This window comes from Loxodonta africana, chromosome 7 (genome assembly GCF_030014295.1).
Source record: "Loxodonta africana isolate mLoxAfr1 chromosome 7, mLoxAfr1.hap2, whole genome shotgun sequence".
NCBI classification, from domain to species: Eukaryota; Metazoa; Chordata; class Mammalia; order Proboscidea; family Elephantidae; genus Loxodonta; species Loxodonta africana.
Genome location: NC_087348.1, coordinates 8,604,083 through 8,622,738, shown reverse-complemented (window position 1 = coordinate 8,622,738; position 18,656 = coordinate 8,604,083). Strand labels below are relative to the sequence as shown.

Sequence of the window (18,656 nt, the reverse complement as noted above, 5' to 3'; positions counted from 1 at the left end):
GACTCTGTTTTGTACTGGATAGTACCCTCATTTCCTCAAGCGAGATGCCAACAAGCTGCAGATCATGCTGCAAAGAAGAAAGCGGTATAAGAACCGGACCATCCTGGGCTATAAGACCCTGGCCGTGGGACTCATCAACATGGCGGAGGTAAGAGGACACAGTCTGCGTGCCCAAGGGAGCGCTGGGCCCAGCCGTCGGAATTCAGCCAACGGGCTCCCCAGCTTTGTGGCTAGCTGTTTGATTTTCTTTTACAAATTAATTCTCTTACTAAAAGTTCGGGTTATACACTTCTTTTTATCAAAGACTTGCTCCTTAACCACTACACCACCAGGACCCCACCAGGTACTTTTAAAAAAAAAAAAAAGCAACCCGTTGCTGTCGAGTGGATTCTGACTCATCGTGACCCTATAGGGCAAAGTAGAACTGCCCCATAGAGATCCCAAGGAGCGCCTGGTGGATTTTAACTGCCAACCTTATGGTTAGCAGCCGCAGCACTTAACCACTACACCACCAGGGTTTTCTACCAGGTCACTAACCCTGTAACCTGTTGCCGTCAAGTCAATTCTGACTCCTAGTGACCCTATAGGGCAGAGTAGAACTGCTGCATAGAGTTTCCAAGGAGCACCTGGTGGGTTTGAACTGCCGAGCTTTGGGTTAGCAGCCATAGTACTTAACCACTCTACCATCAGGGTTTTCCGCCAGGGTACTAAAAGAGTGCACATTTCCCCAACTGTGCTGTCATTGCCTCTGCTCCCTCTAGTGGACAAAGCTAGGAAATGGTTTGTGCTTGACTGCTAACCTAAAGGTTGGAGATTCGAACCCACCTAGTGGTACCACAGGAGAAAAGGCCTGGCAATCTGCTTCCATTAAAATGACAGCGAAGAAAACCCAAGGAGCAGTTCTACCCTATAACACATGGGGTCGCCATGAATCAGAATCAGAAGACAACTAACAACAGCATAACCTAACCTAACCCATTGCCAACATACGCGTTAAAAAAAAAACTCATTGCCTTCAAGTCACTTTTGACTCATGGTGCTCCCGTGTGTTGTAGAGTAAAACTGCTCCATGAGGTTTTCCTGGCTGTCATCTTTACAGAAGCAAGTTGCCAGGCCTTTCTTCCATGGTACCCCTGGGTAGGTTTGAACTGCCAACCTTTAGGTTAACAGTTGAGCATAAACTGTGCCATCTAGGGACCTATGTGCACGCTCATATATGCACACACATCTGTATCTGTTTCCACATCTCTGTGTATCTGTCTGACCATGAGTTCACATCAGTAACTTCAATTCCAATCCAACGCTGTAGGATTTCTTTTAGCCTTTCCATATTTGTAACTCCTTTCTCCAACAAGGAAAAACCAGGCTCCCCTTATCCTCGATATATTTGCTAATTGGGACAGTTCTGTACACCAGTCAAATTCCCTTAGCCCTGGCAAAGGGGCCACAAATCAGTTTTTAAAAATGTTTCTGTATGTTAGTAAATTAAATAGGAAAAGATTTGTGGCCATCGTAAGTAAAATGTGTGAGTAGTCCCAATCCAGCTTTCTGTCCTCGGGTTTGTTATCCATGTGAGGGGCTGGCGGAATGAATAAATGCCAACAACCCGTTTCTCTAGCTGTGCCCTGCCATTTTCCATATACTGCAGCTGCTCCTTGTTGCTAGACACAGGTGACCACCACCTTCAGCCCCAGCCTGATCAGCCTCAAGGGCTAATTTCTCTGTGAGGACTTGACTAAAATGCAGTCCTTGAGAAGAGCAATCATTTTCAATCTCAGGCTTTGATTGTTATCTCTAAGCACTAGGCCCTGCCTACTTGAGGGGACTCTTCTGGAGACTTCTGGAGATAGTTTTAAAGTAAGACTTTAAAGGCAATGAGATAATAATAGACATGATTTGGGAGATAATAAGAAAGAAAACATAGTAGCAGAATGCCATTACCATTGACTTGCATACTCATTTGGATATATGGAAATGGACAACATTGTAGACCTCTTGATAGTCAGGTGTGTCCATTACCACCCTCCCTTTGACCTAAGGTGATGCAGCACCCCAACGAGGGTGCCCTGGTGCTTGGCCTGCACAGCAATGTGAAGGATGTCTCCGTGCCTGTGGCAGAAATAAAGATCTACTCCCTCTCCAGCCAGCCGATCGACCATGAAGGAATCAAATCAAAGCTGTCTGGTAAGATCTGTGCAGTGCCTGGAGGTCCCGTGGACCATGGAGGGCTCACCACCTGATCCCCATCTTAGAAAATCAAACGAGAGTGTCTAAAATGTTCCTGGGAAAGAAAAGTTTAGAGACCCCTAAAAATGAAACATGGCTGTGCCACAGGCCTCTCTCCTCCCCCAGCAGTGTTCCCACTGGAGTAGAGCCATGATCCTCCCACTGCAAGGCTGTCTTACTAAGGTGTCTGTTCCCAGATCGTTCTCCGGATATTGACAACTATTCTGAGGAGGAGGAGGAGAGCTTCTCATCGGAACAGGAAGGCAGCGATGACCCATTGCACGGGCAGGTAACAGCCCCTCAGCAAAAGCTTCCGAGAAGCAAGTCCAGACCCGCCCAGGCTTTCCCAACCTCTTTCTACGCCTTCCCCACTTAGGACCTGTTCTATGAAGATGAGGATCTCCGGAAAGTAAAGAAGACGCGGAGGAAACTAACCTCAACCTCTGCCATCACAAGGGTAAGCTCCCAGGTCTGGGAAATGGTATAGCAGAGATTATCAGCTTAGGGGTAGGATGGGAGCGGTATATTCAAACTTCTTGTGGCCTGCCACTCGAGATTCTGATACCTCCTGCTGGGGTCCATGCCCCCACCACCACACCCATTTAAGAATCACTGTTGTAGGAGCCACTGTTACTGACAGGAGCATGTTATATTCTTGAGGTTATCTTGGGTTAAAAAAAGGTTGAGAACCCTGGTTTAGAATTTGGAACAGATAATGCTTCCTCAGGGAACAGAAAACCTCAGACATCCTTCCTCCCATCCCCAGGTGCTTGCTTCCCACTACAGACTGTTCATCTCAGAGATCAAGCCTGTTCTCTCAAGGAGCATCACCATTTTTAATCATTTGTTGAGCTTACCCAGAAATACTAGACTAGTGCTTGGAACCATGGGTTTGATCAGGTTTAATTGTATTAGCTATGGTTCCCACATCAATGGACCCACAACCTTGGAAATCAAATACGTTCAGATTTTATCTCCTGTATAAGGTTTCCTCAGAGTCACTATTTTTTGGTGAAATTAGTAGTCTTGGACTGAGAAGATTAAAACCTGAATTCCTAGGTTAATTTTGATACCGGAGTTCTTGTATTAAAGTATGAGAGGGTCAGAAGGACTATGAGCTTTTTAGATGAAAACGTCACAGTATTTTCCTCAGAGGCCTCCTGACTCTCTGGAGCCCAGAGCTAGACTAGGGACCAGCCCCCTGAGAGTAGTTTCCCGTCACCTTCCGCTAAATGTTTGCCGGCCCTTCCAAATGCGTCGAGCCTGAGCTAGGCACTCCACCGTGAAACAATGCTCCCTCTCCACAATCAGCCTGAGGGATCACCAGGCCAACATACAAATTCCTCAAGACCTTGACCTTGATTTCCCCATCTAATCAGTGGCTAGGAATCATAAGAACGGTTTCATTGTTCTTGTCTGTCTAATTCTTGACTGGCACTCCAAAATAGGCAAGGAGAGGCATGTCACTAGAGCCTGCAATACCATCACTAGCGCCACCAACACCATGCCTGAAGATAAGATCAGTAACAAGAAGACAACGTTGTGCTCTGATAAGGGGAGAGGCTATAGGATTCTCTCTCTAGCGCAGCTTATTCTGCTTAGTTTTTCTTTTTCCTGCTCTGTAACCATGAAGAAACCCTATTTTCTTGCCATAGGGAGCCCCCTGGAGCTTTATAAATTGCCTGTTCCTGTGGTCCCTCTATAGCTTTAGCCTGGGGCATGACCAGAGTTCACTGCTCCTACTGTCATCCATGCTGTTGTTACTGGGTGAGAACCCCAGGTTCTTACCCGGCATGACTTGAATTGGCCAATAAACAAGAGACCAAGGTGGGAAGGCAGAAAACCACCTTCATTTCGTTGCACAAGGAAAGGAGTCAGAGCTGCTGCTGCTGCCGAGACGATTCCCCAAGGGCAAGGGGAAAAGTTACCTTGAAGGGGTTTACAAGTAGGGGGTTCATACAAGTTACATCAGCAACAGTCTTAATCATACTACACAGGCGCAGCTGGGTTAACGTGTAATTTCCAAGCAAAGAAAGCAGGATTCTAATGTAAAACTGCTTGAGGTCATGGGATTTTCCACAGCCTGGGGAGCCTGTCTTACCCCGAAAGGTTTTAGCTGCCAACAGTTTCCTGTGGGATTTCCAGAGACTTTTTGGTTTCTGCCTCCTTCTGAGCACGTGCATTCTCTCCCTACCAAGGGCACTGCGTTCTGGACGCGCTAATCTACTTGCTGTTCTACGAGTACATTTTACACTTCTCTGTCACCATGAACTCAAGTTGTTTTTTCTGCTTTGAATGCCCTTTCCACCATTGGAAGCCCTGTCCTTTCTTCAAAGCCTAGCACGGTCCTACTTGCCAGTTTGACATTTCCATGCCTGGTTGGTGAGTCTATCATTTAGGCAAGAAATACTTGTGGTTGCAAGCTAGACATTATGCCTGGCGATGGAGACATAGAAATAAAAAGGCATAGTCCATGCCCTCAAGGAACTCAGAGTCCAGTTACACAAATACATCTGAACAAGTAGCTACAGTTTAGTGGGATCAGTGCTCTAAGAAAGAGACCTGTACAAGGGGCAGCGCTGGCATTAAGGGGCAGTGACCCGCTCTGCCCAGGAGTGCCAGGAGAGCTTTATGGAAGAGATGCCCAGAGATGGGTTTTTAAGGATGAATAGAACTTCACCAAGTGGATTTGGGGAAGTTTTTATTCAAGTCAACAGGTATCATATGCAGAGGCCCAGAGGTGTAATACGGCAGGCCTTTTTTCACAGAGCTATTAAGTAATTTCTGCTTGAAGATGGGGCATGAGGGGTTGAATATTGAGATGAGGCTAGGGAGACAGGCAGAACCAAACCAGTTCTCAGACAGGCTTACAAGCCTCCCCTGTGAGCTTTGATCTCCAGGCACTGGGAGACTATGGAGACATAAAGGGATCAGATATGCATATGGAAAGCTCATTCTGAACTCTGGAGGGAACAAGATTGGAAACTGGTTGGGGACGGGGCAGAGATGGGGGCATGGATGTGTCAGCTGAGGACTGTTGCAGTGATCCCAGAGCCACGCAAGGAGAAGGCCTAGAGCAAAGGAGTGGTGTTGCAGACGTTAAAGAGAGGGCAGGGGTCAGCAAACACGGGGATGTGGGCGGAGCACAGAGGGGAGAGACACCAGGCTTGGACATGGGTGACTGGCAGACTGGAGCTATCGTTAATCAGGATAGGGACTACAAGGAGACGATAGTGAGTTCCATTGGCAGTGTTGAGTGTGAGGTGCCTGGGGAATTTCAGGCAGAAGTCACCAACCATCACTGTGATCTGAAGCACAAGAGAAAGGATGAACTGGAGAGGTGGAGCTGGGAGTCGTAGGCATGGGTGGTGTGGGCCCTGGGGTCGAGGAGACCTCCTTCCGCTCTCTATGCCCACAGCACTAGGAACTACACTGGATTAGTGTGGCGCTGCCTGTCTTTCCTGGATCTTCTCATCACTCTGTCCTCCCACTCACTGTTCTTTATGAAAGTGGGCCCTTAGTCAGTATTTGTTGGATTGAACTGATTACTATTCACGAGTGGATATTGTCTGAGAACAATTGTGCAATCTGTCCCTGCAGCAACCTAACATCAAACAGAAATTTGTGGCCCTCCTGAAGCGGTTCAAAGTCTCAGATGAGGTACGACCCCTTACTCCCAAGGGAGATGGTGAGTAGAATCTCAGATTTTACCCTTTCCTGCCGGGGAGTGATCTGTGTTGCCACTGGGAGTCAAGATTCCAGGATTACAATTCCTGGTCTACCTTGCTTGCCTAGCAGATCCCCAAGAGCTGTTAAGTGGGTAGCTACAGAGGGCTTTAAGCTACTCAAAAGGCTTTACACGAAGTGCTCAAGGGCTCACAGTATTTGGAGGTGGGAGTAACACAGTCATACCCGACCATTAGTGAATACCCAAGCCTTAGGTATGGGGTATCAGTAAACAAGTCCAGTGGTTTGTTTTTTTTTTTTTTAAACCTTCCTCATATCCCAAGGGAGATGTCAGTGAGCAGTGGCCTGCGCAGTAGATGTCCTCAGTGGTCAGCCCTGAGTAGCCAAGAGCTGACCATTGTTACTAGAGAAGCATGCTCTTCCCTGGGCCCTGGAAGGCCTGGCCTACTTTACAGGCTTCTTGGTGAACTGAAAAAGGAACAAGGGTGGGAATTGTTGAGAGCAAGATGCTTGCCCCCAGTTGTACCACTGAGGCCCCTGTGGCTTTGTTTTTTCCTGGAAAGTCGATCAGTGAGGCCTCCCGCAAGTGCAGAAGAGACAGCTGGACAGTGAGGGTGCACTGGACACTGGTGGCGTGCTCAGGAGGCAAACCAAAAGGGAAACGTGGCCTCACCACTCCCTGCTCTCGGGGTTGGATCATAGAAAGGGCATCAAGACTACCCCATTGTGTGTGATGCTATGTCGTGTCCCTTAAGGGAGAATTGTAAGGAAGGAGAAACGAGTTGGGTGTCTCCCATAATTGTGAGCAGGAAAAACCTGAAATTCAAAGATTTCCTTCCCCCTGCAGGTGGGCTTTGGGCTGGAGCACGTATCCCGGGAGCAGATCCGGGAGGTAGAAGAGGACCTGGATGAGCTGTACGATAGTCTGGAGATGTACAACCCCAGTGACAGCGGCCCTGAAATGGAGGAGACCGAGAGCATCCTGAGCACGCCGAAGCCCAAGCTTAAGTGAGCCTGCCTCCTCTGTCAGACTGTCGCCCTGTACCCGTACTTCCTGGGCCACCGCAATCTCCTAAACTCCCCCCCCTCACCTTCTGCTCTATCACCAGGGTGATCCCGGGTCTTCATCCTTGCTGAACCTCCAGCTGTCTGGACAGAGGTCATTGTTTTTGCCTCTAACAGACTCCAGTCCTATCCTCCAGTCCAGACCCTCACCTCCCCAGCTTGGCCATGTCCCTCCTCACGGGTACCCTGGGGCCTACTTGTTGGTCTTTTCTTGAACACCAGCTCCACCCAGCTCTCCATGCACTGCTGTCTAAGCATGGCGGCCACTGATCTGGCTGTGCTTCTTCACCGTAGGCCCTTCTTTGAGGGAATGTCGCAGTCCAGCTCACAGACGGAGATCGGCAGCCTCAACAGCAAGGGCAGCCTTGGAAAAGATACCACCAGCCCTGTGAGCAAGACCACAGCTATGGGGGAGGGGGGTTGGCAATACCATTGCTGTGGCGGTTGGGGGCGCTGTGAGCAAGACCAGTACTATAGGGGCTGGGGGAGGGGGGCAAGACCAGTATTATGGGGGGTGGGAGTGGGGACATTGGTAAGACCAGTGCTATGGGTCGTGGAGGGGGGCTGTGGGCAAGACCAGTGCTATGGGGAGGTCGGGGAGGCTATGGGTAAGATCAGTGCTATGAGGGGGGCCGTAGGGAAGGCTAGTACTATGGGGGCAGGGGAGGGGGACAAGGCCATGCTATAGGAGGGCAGGGGGAGGGGCTGCAGTCAAGACCAGTGCTATGGGGGAGCTGGGGGATTTGGGGACGTAACACTCTGGACCTCTGTTTCTCTGATCAGGGCTCATTCTGTGGCCCCAGAAACATGGTCTCACCTTGTTTCAACCTCGGTTTCCCTCATCAGTCCCATCTGGGAGCTTAATTCTCTAAGGGCATTCCTGTGTCTGATTGAGTGTCCCTCCCAGAACACACAATGCCCCCAAACCTGTCCCTTAGCACTCAGGACATGGTAGCTTGGAGTGTGTGGCATGTCGTGGGCATTCTGCCTGTGAGAATAGGTGTGCAGGGGCAGGGGATGCCACGGATCTGACCAGGAGACAGTGAGGGGCTTTGTTGGGTAGAGAACTCATATAGGGGAGCAATGCTCTGAAAGAATTCGGAATTTGATGGGCAGGTTTCCATTCTGTGAGCAAGAGGAAAAGGTGCTGGCTGCTATAGCACCCCAAGAGCCCAGCATCCCCCAGGCCATGCGCTGCCCCTACTTGGGGAGGCCTCCGCCCCAGCAGAGGATCACAGGCCAGGAGCTGAGCTGATGCCACGCCTACCGCAGGCCTGGCTTTAGTGCAGTTCGTGGTTTGCTGTTAGAAGCTCAGTAGCTTTTCTGTAGATAAAAGAGCCTGAGTCCTTTACAGGCCTATGTCCTTGCTGCTTTGCTCTCAGGTGAGGCTGACAGTCGTTTGTTCACCAGCAGAACTACAGACTCACCCTGAAAATAGTTGCTAGTTGTGAGGCATGATTTGAAGAGTGCAAGGCACACTGTGAAAGGGCCGGAGTCTGCAAACGTCCAGCTGGTTTGGGGCGTCCCATGGCTGCCTTACTGTCTGCTGCCACCAGGTGGGGCTGTCGTACACTGTATCACTCTTCCTGGTAAAGGCGCAGCAGGCATGGACCGCACCTGTCTAGAACTGGCCCACGTAGAGTTAGTGAGGAAACGTAGGATAGAGAACTGCACCTGCTCCCGAAGTTGGCCAGGAAACCCAGGCCTGCGCTTGCACACACTGCGCTCTCAGTGACCTCCAGCCCAGCCTCACGGTGACCTGGAGCCTGGACAGGCCTCACTTACCATACTGTTTGTGTGGATGTTTAAGCTGTGGCTTGTAGCTTTTCCCTCACGGGTGTTGCTGAATGGCCCTGCTGAGTCAGCACTGTCCGCGTGGACAGACCCATGGCCACTAAGATTCCATCTTGAATATTAGTGTAAGGGCTGACCCTCCCAGACAGAGCCTGGGGCCTGGCTGAGAGAGGAGTTTCACAACGTGGTAGAACAAGTGCCCTTCTGCTGAAACTAAATAGACTTAAATGATTAGCTGAGGTAATTGCCCCAAGGCACTGACCATGACACCTGAGTACTGCGCACGGCAAGAAACGCTAGCGACCGCTGTCATTAAATCCATAAGAGAGACCTTGTATGCTAACGAAAGTGTTTGTGAGCTGATGGAATTTGGTTGTAGTGTCTGTTTTAGCGTCAGTTCTATGGTTTCCCATATTTAGAAGGAAAAATCATATTCTCTGGGCCTCAGGTGCCTTACTGACACAGGTGTTGACATCGGAGCCCCCGTTCGTTCAAAAGCCACTTGGGTATCTTCTTTATAGCATGATAGTTGAAGGGTCGAAGTCCCTGCTCAGGCACAGAAAGAGCATTTGGGGCAGGATGGGGCTGGGTTGGGAGCGCATGCTCTGGAGGCAGACTTGGAGTTGAATCGTGACTTCCAGCACTCCGCTTGACTGTGTCGTCAAGGGCAAGCTACCAAGCCGTAGTCTCCATGTGCCTTGCAAGGTGGCGTGCAGATACAGGGAGCCAGTGCAGATGAACCCTTAGCGTGGTGCTTGTTTGATCGACTTGCTGCATGGTGAACTTGCTGTCAGTATAAGCTGCTGTTGCCTTTATGATTACATTCCCTCAGAGCCATTTCAGGTTTGAACTCCTAAAACTGGTTGAATCTAGATGTCTTTTTAGCCAGTCCTTCAGAGTCTGGTTCCCTTGGCCAGATTTCAGACTCACTTTGCTGGGTCTCTGCCAATACATCTATTTTGAAGAACCCCATATGTCTTGACGTGGGTGTGGAACTTTGCAATCCTTTAGTATGAGAGGCACTCTGGGAAACACAGAACAAGGGCTGTGCTCTGACATGGAGAATTTCTAAATCCATTAGAAAAGAAACGTTGAGTCTGAGCACACGTGCGCATGCGTGCACCTGCTGCCTCAACTTTGTGTCCTTTTCCTCAGATTTCCTAGCATTGTTAGTTACTTATTTTCCATCATCTTCCTTTTTTGTTCCCCAGATTTTCAAAGGATCCAATTTACCACTAGAACTGGAAGGAATTTCTGCCGATACAAATGATTACATTTGTTGAGTTTTCCCAAGAGCTGAGCACACAGTAGCAGCATAATTTGCTTCTCTGAGCTGTTGACAATAGGCCCTGCAATGCCTCAGTGGCGGTGGCCAAAAGATGCCATCCTTCCACCAAGACTGCCTGTGGCTAAAAGTTGCTGTTTCCATACCGCTGTAAATTATGGTTTTGGGGACTCTTAACCGCATAAAAACGATCACCTGAAAGCTTACCCCAGCCCTTGCCCCATACATGAGCACGTGCACATGCTCTTCAGCAGTTGACAGGGCCCTGTGGGCCCCGCGCAGCAGACCTGTGGCACCTCCAGAGACACCGCATCTGCCTCCGGTGCCAACCCATTAGACAGATACGGCTGCACACTGTGGGTGTCCCAGGGCCTCAGGGTGAGAAAAACCCTAGGAGGATTGTCTGGGACATCTTAAAGAGTCAATAAACAGCCAACAGGTGCTCTCCAACCCCAATCCAAGTTAAAGACCTTGTCAGGTGTCACAGCCTGCCATGGAGCTGAAACGCCATGTGCTTAACAGTGGGGCATGCAGCTTTCAACTCTCCCAGCAGAACCGTGTCCTCATCCCAACTTACTCTCTCTAAAACATTTCTGATACTGAGATCCAAAATAGAGTGAAGTCTGGGTGTGACCAGGGCTTCTCCATGATTCCGGACTCTGTTAACACCAGTTAATTATATAAACAAGGTGTAAATGAACTGGCTGTGCAGTCTGAAAACAACATGTTCTGTGTGGCTATGAGCCATTACACAGGCCATACCATCTCCAAAATCTGGGTCACAGCGTCTGGCTAACATATGTTGGCTTAGTCTTGCAGGTGGCTTAGATCAGTGGCTCTTAACCAGAGGTGATCTTGCCTCCCAGGGCACATTTGGCAATGTCTGGAGACACTCGACTGTCATCACAACTTGGGGCAGCGGGGTTGCTGCTGGCATCTTGTGGGTAGAGGCCAGGGATGCTGCTAAACATCCTACAATGTATGGGTCAGCCCCCCACAACAGAGAATGATGCAGACCAAAATAATAGTGCCAAGGTAGAGAAACCCCGGTTTAGAGTATGGCAGAAGGAGCCTACTTTGTGATTCTTGTTCATAAGTTTGCAGAGTGACCCTCAGAGCGTATTGGCCCGATCTGTCTCAGCATTCTATAACTTATGCAGAGAAAGAGCTTTCAGTAATTCAGAGGAAGTGGGATAGCCTTCATCATTTCCGACTCCCATGGTTGCCTACAAGAAACAGACACTCACTGAGGCCAGAGCTTTCCTACATCCCAAAAATTTTGATAGGCCCACACCCACATCTAAGCCCCAGCTGCTCATGACCTTGACTTTGGTGTCTGTACAGACAGAAGCGATGTTAGCAGATATGAAGAATCTGGTCATGAATCCGTATTTGTAAGTTTTTAATATTTACGAGAAATTCTAATAAGAGGGACAAATTCATACATAAATGGCTTAATATTGGGTGTCTTTTTGCTTAGTATATCCTGTTAGAGAGTTTTCTAGATGTTTCTGCCAAGCAAGAAGTATTTGGCTAGCATGGATGCCCTGGTCTCACATCAGAGGCCTGAACTGAGCTTTCTTCTCAGCAGCTTCCAACCAGCCAAACGGAAGCTGTTGCGATCAAGTCGATTCCTACTCAAAGCGCCCCTAGAGGACAAGTAGAACTGCCCCATAGGGTTTCCAAGGCTGTAAGCTTTAGGGAAGCCGACCGCCACATCCCCCTCCGAGAGGCTGGTTGGTTTGAACCACCAGCCTTTCAGTTAGCAGCTGAGCACTTTAACCATTGCACCACCAGGGCAGGAGGCTTCCAAATACCCCTCCTGGGCAAGGCGGTTTCTTGAGTCCGGGGTCAGAGGTTTTATGGATTCAGTAGCAGAGCCATCTAAATTATGAGCATCTCTTCCCTGGTGACATCTTAGTGGGTCAGAGTTTCTGGATTCTGCATCTCGCCGTGTTATTGATTTAATGATTACAAAAATAACTGCCCCCTCAGTTCTTAGTTTTCACAAAAATGTATCTCTTGTAAGACAAAATCTGTAAAGATTTCATGAGATTAAAGATTAAGTGAAAGTATGCTAAGCTTTTTAGGGACCTAGTAAAACAAGTAAGAGTGGTAGTTATTTGGATCAATGATGACTAATTATTACAATTTTGCAGATGGAATTGGCCGCTCTAGAAAAAGTCAAATCTACTTGGATTAAAAACCCCGATGACAGCGTGACTGAAACAGACACTCTGGTATGTATGGTTCAGTCTCCTGCTTCAGCTGCTTAAATCAGTGTTTGTATCTCTAGAAATAAAGGCAGAAAGACCCTCGGGAGCACCCAGAAAATAGTGCCTAAATCTGCAGGTTTGTGACCGTTCTGCATTCTCTTTCTCCCCAGATGCTGACCCATGAAATGTAACCTGCCCTAGAGTCCAGGTTACTCCCTAAATCAGCAAATCAAAAATGTTCCCATTCTGCCCCTTAATTAGATCAGATCAAACGCTGGTTTGGATAATTTCTCCCCACCTGTCATCCTGATTCACTTTTGAGAAATGATGACCAGTGTCTTTCCCAGCAAAACCACCTCTTCCTCCTTGAGTGTTGCTCTTACAATGGCCAGGCAGCCCACCACAGTAAATCTCTGCGTGATTACTGGTCACCTCCTTCCTCTCAGAGACGTTGGAGCTGCCCAGGAGTGCAGGCCAAAGCCCTAGGGAAATGGAATGGACGTGGCTGGGATGCCCGATCCAATTAAACACGTAACTCCACAAGCATCTCAGTGCCCTTGCCATGTGCCGAGTCATGAAGATGCAAGGATGAATACATCCAGGTCTCCACCATCAAAAAGCCCACCTTCTGGGGTGAAACCCCACCTGTACACACCTTATAGGAGCCGGGGGGAGTGCAGGTGGATTTTGACCAGGAGGACACCTGAGCTAGGCCTCACAGGATACACTGAAGGTCAACAAGTAGGCTGAAGTCTGGACACAGCGGGTGAGGAGGGGTCGAGGGGGAGCAAAGAATTTGATCATGTACCATCTCGGGGTATATGTACACCACCCTCATGGTGAGTCCTTTTGCTAGTCTAGTGGAGTCTGAGAAAGATTTATTGCAGGCTTATGTTTCCTAGAGGGAGCCCTGGTGGCACAGTGGTTAAGCACTCAGCTGCTAACTGAAAGGTTGGCGGTTCAAACCCACCAATGGTTTTGTGGGAGAAAAGACCTGGCAATCTGCTCCCATAGAGATTACAGCCTACTCTGTCCTATAGGGTCACTATAACTCACAATCAACTCGATGTCAGTGGGGTTTTTATGTTTCCTATCGTAAAAAAGGGAAACCCTGGTGGCGTAATGTTTAAGTGCTACGGCCGCTAACCAAAAGGTCGCCAGTTCGAATCTGACAGGCGCTCCTTGGAAACTCTACAGGGCAGTTCTACTCTGTCCTATAGGGTCGCTACGAGTAGGAATCGACTTGACGGCAGTGGGTTTGGTTTTTGGTTTTGTTGTAAAAAGTAAAGAGGACTTGAAGCAGTTATTGATAAAGATCAAAGACTACAGCCTTCAGTTTGGATTACATCTTAACATAAAACAAAAATCCTCACAACTGGAACAATAAGTAACATCATGATAAACGGGGAAAAGATTGAAGTTGTCAAGGAGCTTATTTTACCTGGATCCACAATCAACTCTTATGGAAGCAGCCATCAAGACATCAAATGAGGTATTGCATTGGGCAAATCTACTGCAAAAGACCTCTTTAAAGTATTCAAAAGCAAAGATGTCACTTTAAGGACTAAGGTGCCCCTGGCCCAAGCCGTGGTGTTTTCAATCCCCTCCTATGCTTGGGAAAGCTGGACAACGAATAAAGAAGACTAAAAAAGAATCGATGCCTTTGAATTACTGTGTTGGTGAAGAATATTGAATATAACATGGACTGCCAGAAGAACAAACAAATCTGTCTTGGAAGAAGTACAGCCAGAATGCTTCTTAGAAACAAGGATGGCAAGACTTCATCTCACATACTTTGGACTTGTTATAAAGAAGGACCAGTCTTTGGAGAAGGACATCATGCTTGGTAAAGTAGAGGGTCAGCGAAAATGAGGAAGACCCTCAACAAGATGGACTGACACAGTGGCTGCAACAATGGGCTCAACCATAACAACTGTGAGGATGGTGCAGGACCAGGCAGCGTTTTGTTCTGTTGTACGTAGGGTTTATATGAGTCAGAACGAGCTCGACAGCACCTAACAATAACAGCATCGTAAACAATATAGCAATATAGATCCAGCATATGACAAAACGTTACACTTGGCTTGAGATTAATTTAAAACTTACTGCTTATCCCTTGTAGTTCCCCAATGACCTGAGTAGTGCAGCCTCCGCCCTGGCCCCACTTTGGCCCATGCTGCACATGGCAGTCACAGTCATCTTTTCAAGATGAAATTCCAATTGTGTCACTTCCTGTCTAAAACTCTGCAGTGATCGCCCAAATCTCAGAGACAATGTTGAACAAAAGTAGCCAGACACTAAAGAACATATGCCGTCTGATTCCATTTATGTGAAGTTCACAAACAGATCAAACTGATCTATGAGGAGAGAAATATGAGTATTTTTACTTCTGGGAGTGGGAACTGTCTGGAAAGGGCTGTGCAGGAAACTATTGAGGGACCTGGGGGGATCCATCCAGGGGCCCAGCCCCTGCCCACCTAGAGAAGTGAGATTGTCAGCGCATTGTGGGTGTGTTAACAAATGTTCCTGGAGGTAGAAGGCAGAGTGGACTAGCAAGTACAGGGCCCAGCACAGTGGGTGCACTCTGTCAGAGTAAAATGGTACCAGATCCCCCATCCAGTGAGGGAGGAGTTTTAGAACCTCAGGCTTCCAGGAGAGTGACTGAATGACTTTTCCCATGACAGTGATGGACCCTGGCAGGACCCATCGCGGCTCCTGGGTGTCCCCTGAGTGAGCAATAATCCTCCTGCTTCCTTTTACTCTTGGCAGGAGATCACTGACCAGGACATGTTTGGAGATATAAGCACCAGTCTGGTTGTGCCAGAGAAAGTCAAAACCCCCCTGAAGTCCAGCAAGCCCGACCTCCAGGGCTCGGCCTCCCCCAGGTACTCAAGATTGGAAAAAACACTTAAAAGATGGGGTGGAATGAAGGAAGTCAAGCAAGTGGTACAGGCCTGACTGTTAAGTGTAGACTCTGCGGTCCAGCAGAGGAATGGGCTGGTGGTAGCTTCTGAGTCATAGGGGCTGTTTAACCCTCCTTCTCCTGTCTTGGCAGCAAAGCAGATGTGGTGCACACACCCCGACAGAAGAGGAGCACGCCGCTGAAAGAGAGGCAGCTCTCTAAGCCCCTGAGTGAGAGGACCAACAGCTCCGACAGTGAGCGCTCCCCTGACCTGGGCCACAGCACACAGGTATTCCAGGGCCCCCGCCAGGGCCAAGAATCTGAGCGTCCCTGGACTGCAGTTTGTGTTTTGCCATCTTCCTTGGACAGTTAGGTCAGGAGGAGAGGAGAAATACCTTGAAACACTCTGGATAAAAACTCTTGAAGGAAGACCAAAATCAAAAGTCTAATATGTTTGTTATTTACTCTTGTTGTTGTCAGGTGCTATTGAGTTGGTTTCAACTCACAGTTACCCTGTGTACAACAGAACGAAACACTGCCCAGTCCCACACCATCCTCATAGTTGTTGCTATGTTTGAGCCCATTGCTGAAGCCACTGTGGCAGTCCATCTCATATGGTCTTCCTCTTTTTCACTGACCCTCTACTTTAGCAAGCATGATGTCCTTCTCCAGAGACTAGTCCCTCCTGACAGCGTGTCCACCTACTTGAGATGAAATCTCACTATCCTGGCTTCTAAGGAGCGTTCTGGCTATACTTCTTCCGAGACAGATTTGTTCATTCTTCTGAGAGCCCATGGTATATTCAATATTCTTTGCCAACATCATAATTTAAAGGCATCAATTCTTCAGTCTTCCTTATTCATTGCCCAGCTTCCACATGCCTATAAGGCGACTGAGAATACCATGGCTTGGGTCAGGGGCACCTTAGTCCTCAATGTGACATCTTTGCTTTTGAGCACTTTAAAGAGGTCTTTTGTGACAAATTTGCTTAATATAATACATGGTTTGATTTCTTGACTGCTGCTTTTATGGATGTTGATTGTGGATCCAAATAAAATGAAATACTTGACAACTTCCATCTTTTCTACATTTATCATGATATTGCTTATTGGACCACTTCTGAAGATTTTTGTTTTATGTTGAAATGTAATCCATACTTAAGGTTGTAGTCTTTGATCTTCATCAGTAAGTGCTTCAAGTCCTCTTCACTTTCAGCAACCAAGGTTGTCATCTGCATAACGCAGGTTGTTAATGAGTCTTCCTCCAATCCGCATTCTTCTTCATATAGCCCAGTTTCTCAGATTATTTGCTCAGCACACAGATTGAATGGGTATGATGAAAGGGTACAACCCTGATGCACACATTTCCTGATTTCGAACCACGAGATAGCCCCTTGTTCTGTTCTAGCAACTGCCTCTTGGCCTATGTATAGGTTCCACATGAGCACAGTTAAGTGTTCCGGAATTCCCATTCTTCACAATGTTATCCATGATTTGTTATGATCCACATGGCCAAATACCTTTGCGTAGTCAATAAAGCACAGGCACACATCTTTCTGGTATTCTCTTTCAGCCAAGATTCATCTGACATCAGCAATGATATCCCTCATTCTACATCCTCTTCTGAATCTGGCTTGAATTTCTGGCAGTTCCCTGTCAGTATACTGCTCCAACCACTTTTGAATTATTTTTAGCAAAAGTTTACTTGTGTGTAATATTAATGATACTGTTCAATAATTTCCACATTCTGTTGGATCACCTTTCTTGGGAATAGGCATAAATACGGATCTCTTCCAGTTGTTGGCCAGGTAGCTGTCTTCCAAATTTCTTGGCATAGATTAGTGAGCACTTCCATTATTGCATCCATTTGTTGAATCATCTTAATTGGTATTCCATCAATTCCTGGAGCCTTGTTTTTTGCCAGTGCCTTCAGTGCAGCTTGGACTTCTTCCTTCAATACTATTGGTTCTCGATCATATGCTGCCTCCTGATATGGTTGAACATCAACCAATTCTTTTTGGTACATGACTCTCTATTCCTTCCATTTTCTTTTGATGTTTCCTGCGTCGTTCAATATTTTGCCCTTAGAATCATTCAGTATTGCAACTTGAGGCTTAAGTATTTTCTTCAGTTCTTTCAGCTTAAAAAATGAAGAGCATGTTCTTCCCTTTTGGTTTTGTAACTCCAGGTCTTTGCATATTTCATAATAATGCTTTACTTTGTCTTCTCGAGCCACCCTTTGAAATCTTCTGTTCAGCTCTTTTACGTCATCATTTCTCTCATTCACTTTAGCTGCTCTACATTCAAGAGCAAGTTTCAGAGTCTCTTCTGACATTTGTTTTGGTCTTTTCATTCTTTCCTCTCTATTGATGTCCTCCTTTCTTCATGTATAATGTCCTTGCACAATTCATCTGGTCTTCGGTGTTTAGTGCATCAAATCTATTCTTGGGATGGTCTCTAAATTCAGGTGAGATATCTTCAAAGTCATATTTTGGCTGTCATGGACTTGTTTTAATTTTCTTCAGCTTCGACTTGAACTTACAATTGATAGTCTGTTCCACAGTTGGCCCCTGGCCTCGTTCTGACTGATGAAATTGAGCTTCTCCATCGTCTCTTTCCACAGAATTAGTCGATTTGATCCCTGTATATTCCATCTGGCAAGGTCCGCACATATAGTTGCTGTTTATGTTTTTTTAAAAAGGTATTTGCAGTGCGTAAGTCATTGGTCTTGCCAAGTTCTGTCATGGCAATCTTCGGTGTCTTTCCCATCACCAAGGCCATATTTTCCGACTACTAATCCTTCTACTTTGTTGCCAGCTTTCGTGTTCCAGTCACCAGTAGTTACTAAGGCATCTTGATCGCATGTTTGATCAATTTCAGACTGTAGAAGTTGGTAAAAATCTTCAGTTTCTTTATCTTTGGCATTAGTGTTTGGTGTATAAATTTGAATAATAGTTGCATTAACTGGTCTTCCTTGTAGGTTATGGATATCATCCTATCACTAACAGCTTTGTACTTCAGGAGAGATCTTGAAATGTTCTTTTTGACGATGAACGCAACGCCATTCCTTTTCAGTTCATCATTCCTGGCATGGTAGACCAATGGTTATCCAATTCAAAATGGGCAATACTTGTCCATTTCAGCTCACTAATGCCTAGGATGTCGATCTTTATGCATTCAATTTCATTTTTGATGACTTCCAATTTTCCTAGAGTCGTGCTTCGTACATTCCAATTATAAAAGAACGTTTGCAGCTGTTTCTTCTCATTTTGAGTTGTGCCACATCAACAAATGAAGGTCCCAAAAGTTTTACTCCATCCACATCATCAAGGTCGACTCTTCTTTAAGAAGGTAGCTCTTCCCCAGTTGTATTTTGCGTGCTTTTCAACTTGAGGGGCTCATCTTCAGCATTATATTAAACAGCATTCCACTGCTATTCGTAAGGTTTTCACTGGCCAGTTTTTTCAGAGGTAGACCGCTAG

General features: G+C 47.2%; 1 protein-coding gene across 2 annotated transcripts in view; it reads left to right on the top strand.

The window, feature by feature from the left end:
• The window catches only part of PACS1 (phosphofurin acidic cluster sorting protein 1), a 174,216-nt gene that overhangs the window by 141,463 nt on the left and 14,097 nt on the right, over positions 1 to 18,656 (top strand). For both annotated transcript variants that reach the window (XM_064287758.1, XM_003419575.4), the window contains exons 4-13: positions 23 to 148; positions 2,040 to 2,184; positions 2,424 to 2,515; positions 2,603 to 2,683; positions 5,827 to 5,886; positions 6,761 to 6,921; positions 7,273 to 7,366; positions 12,217 to 12,297; positions 15,043 to 15,158; positions 15,329 to 15,464. In XM_064287758.1, the coding sequence (XP_064143828.1) occupies positions 23 to 148; positions 2,040 to 2,184; positions 2,424 to 2,515; positions 2,603 to 2,683; positions 5,827 to 5,886; positions 6,761 to 6,921; positions 7,273 to 7,366; positions 12,217 to 12,297; positions 15,043 to 15,158; positions 15,329 to 15,464 (1,092 nt within the window). The remainder of the gene's footprint in view (positions 1 to 22; positions 149 to 2,039; positions 2,185 to 2,423; positions 2,516 to 2,602; positions 2,684 to 5,826; positions 5,887 to 6,760; positions 6,922 to 7,272; positions 7,367 to 12,216; positions 12,298 to 15,042; positions 15,159 to 15,328; positions 15,465 to 18,656) is intronic.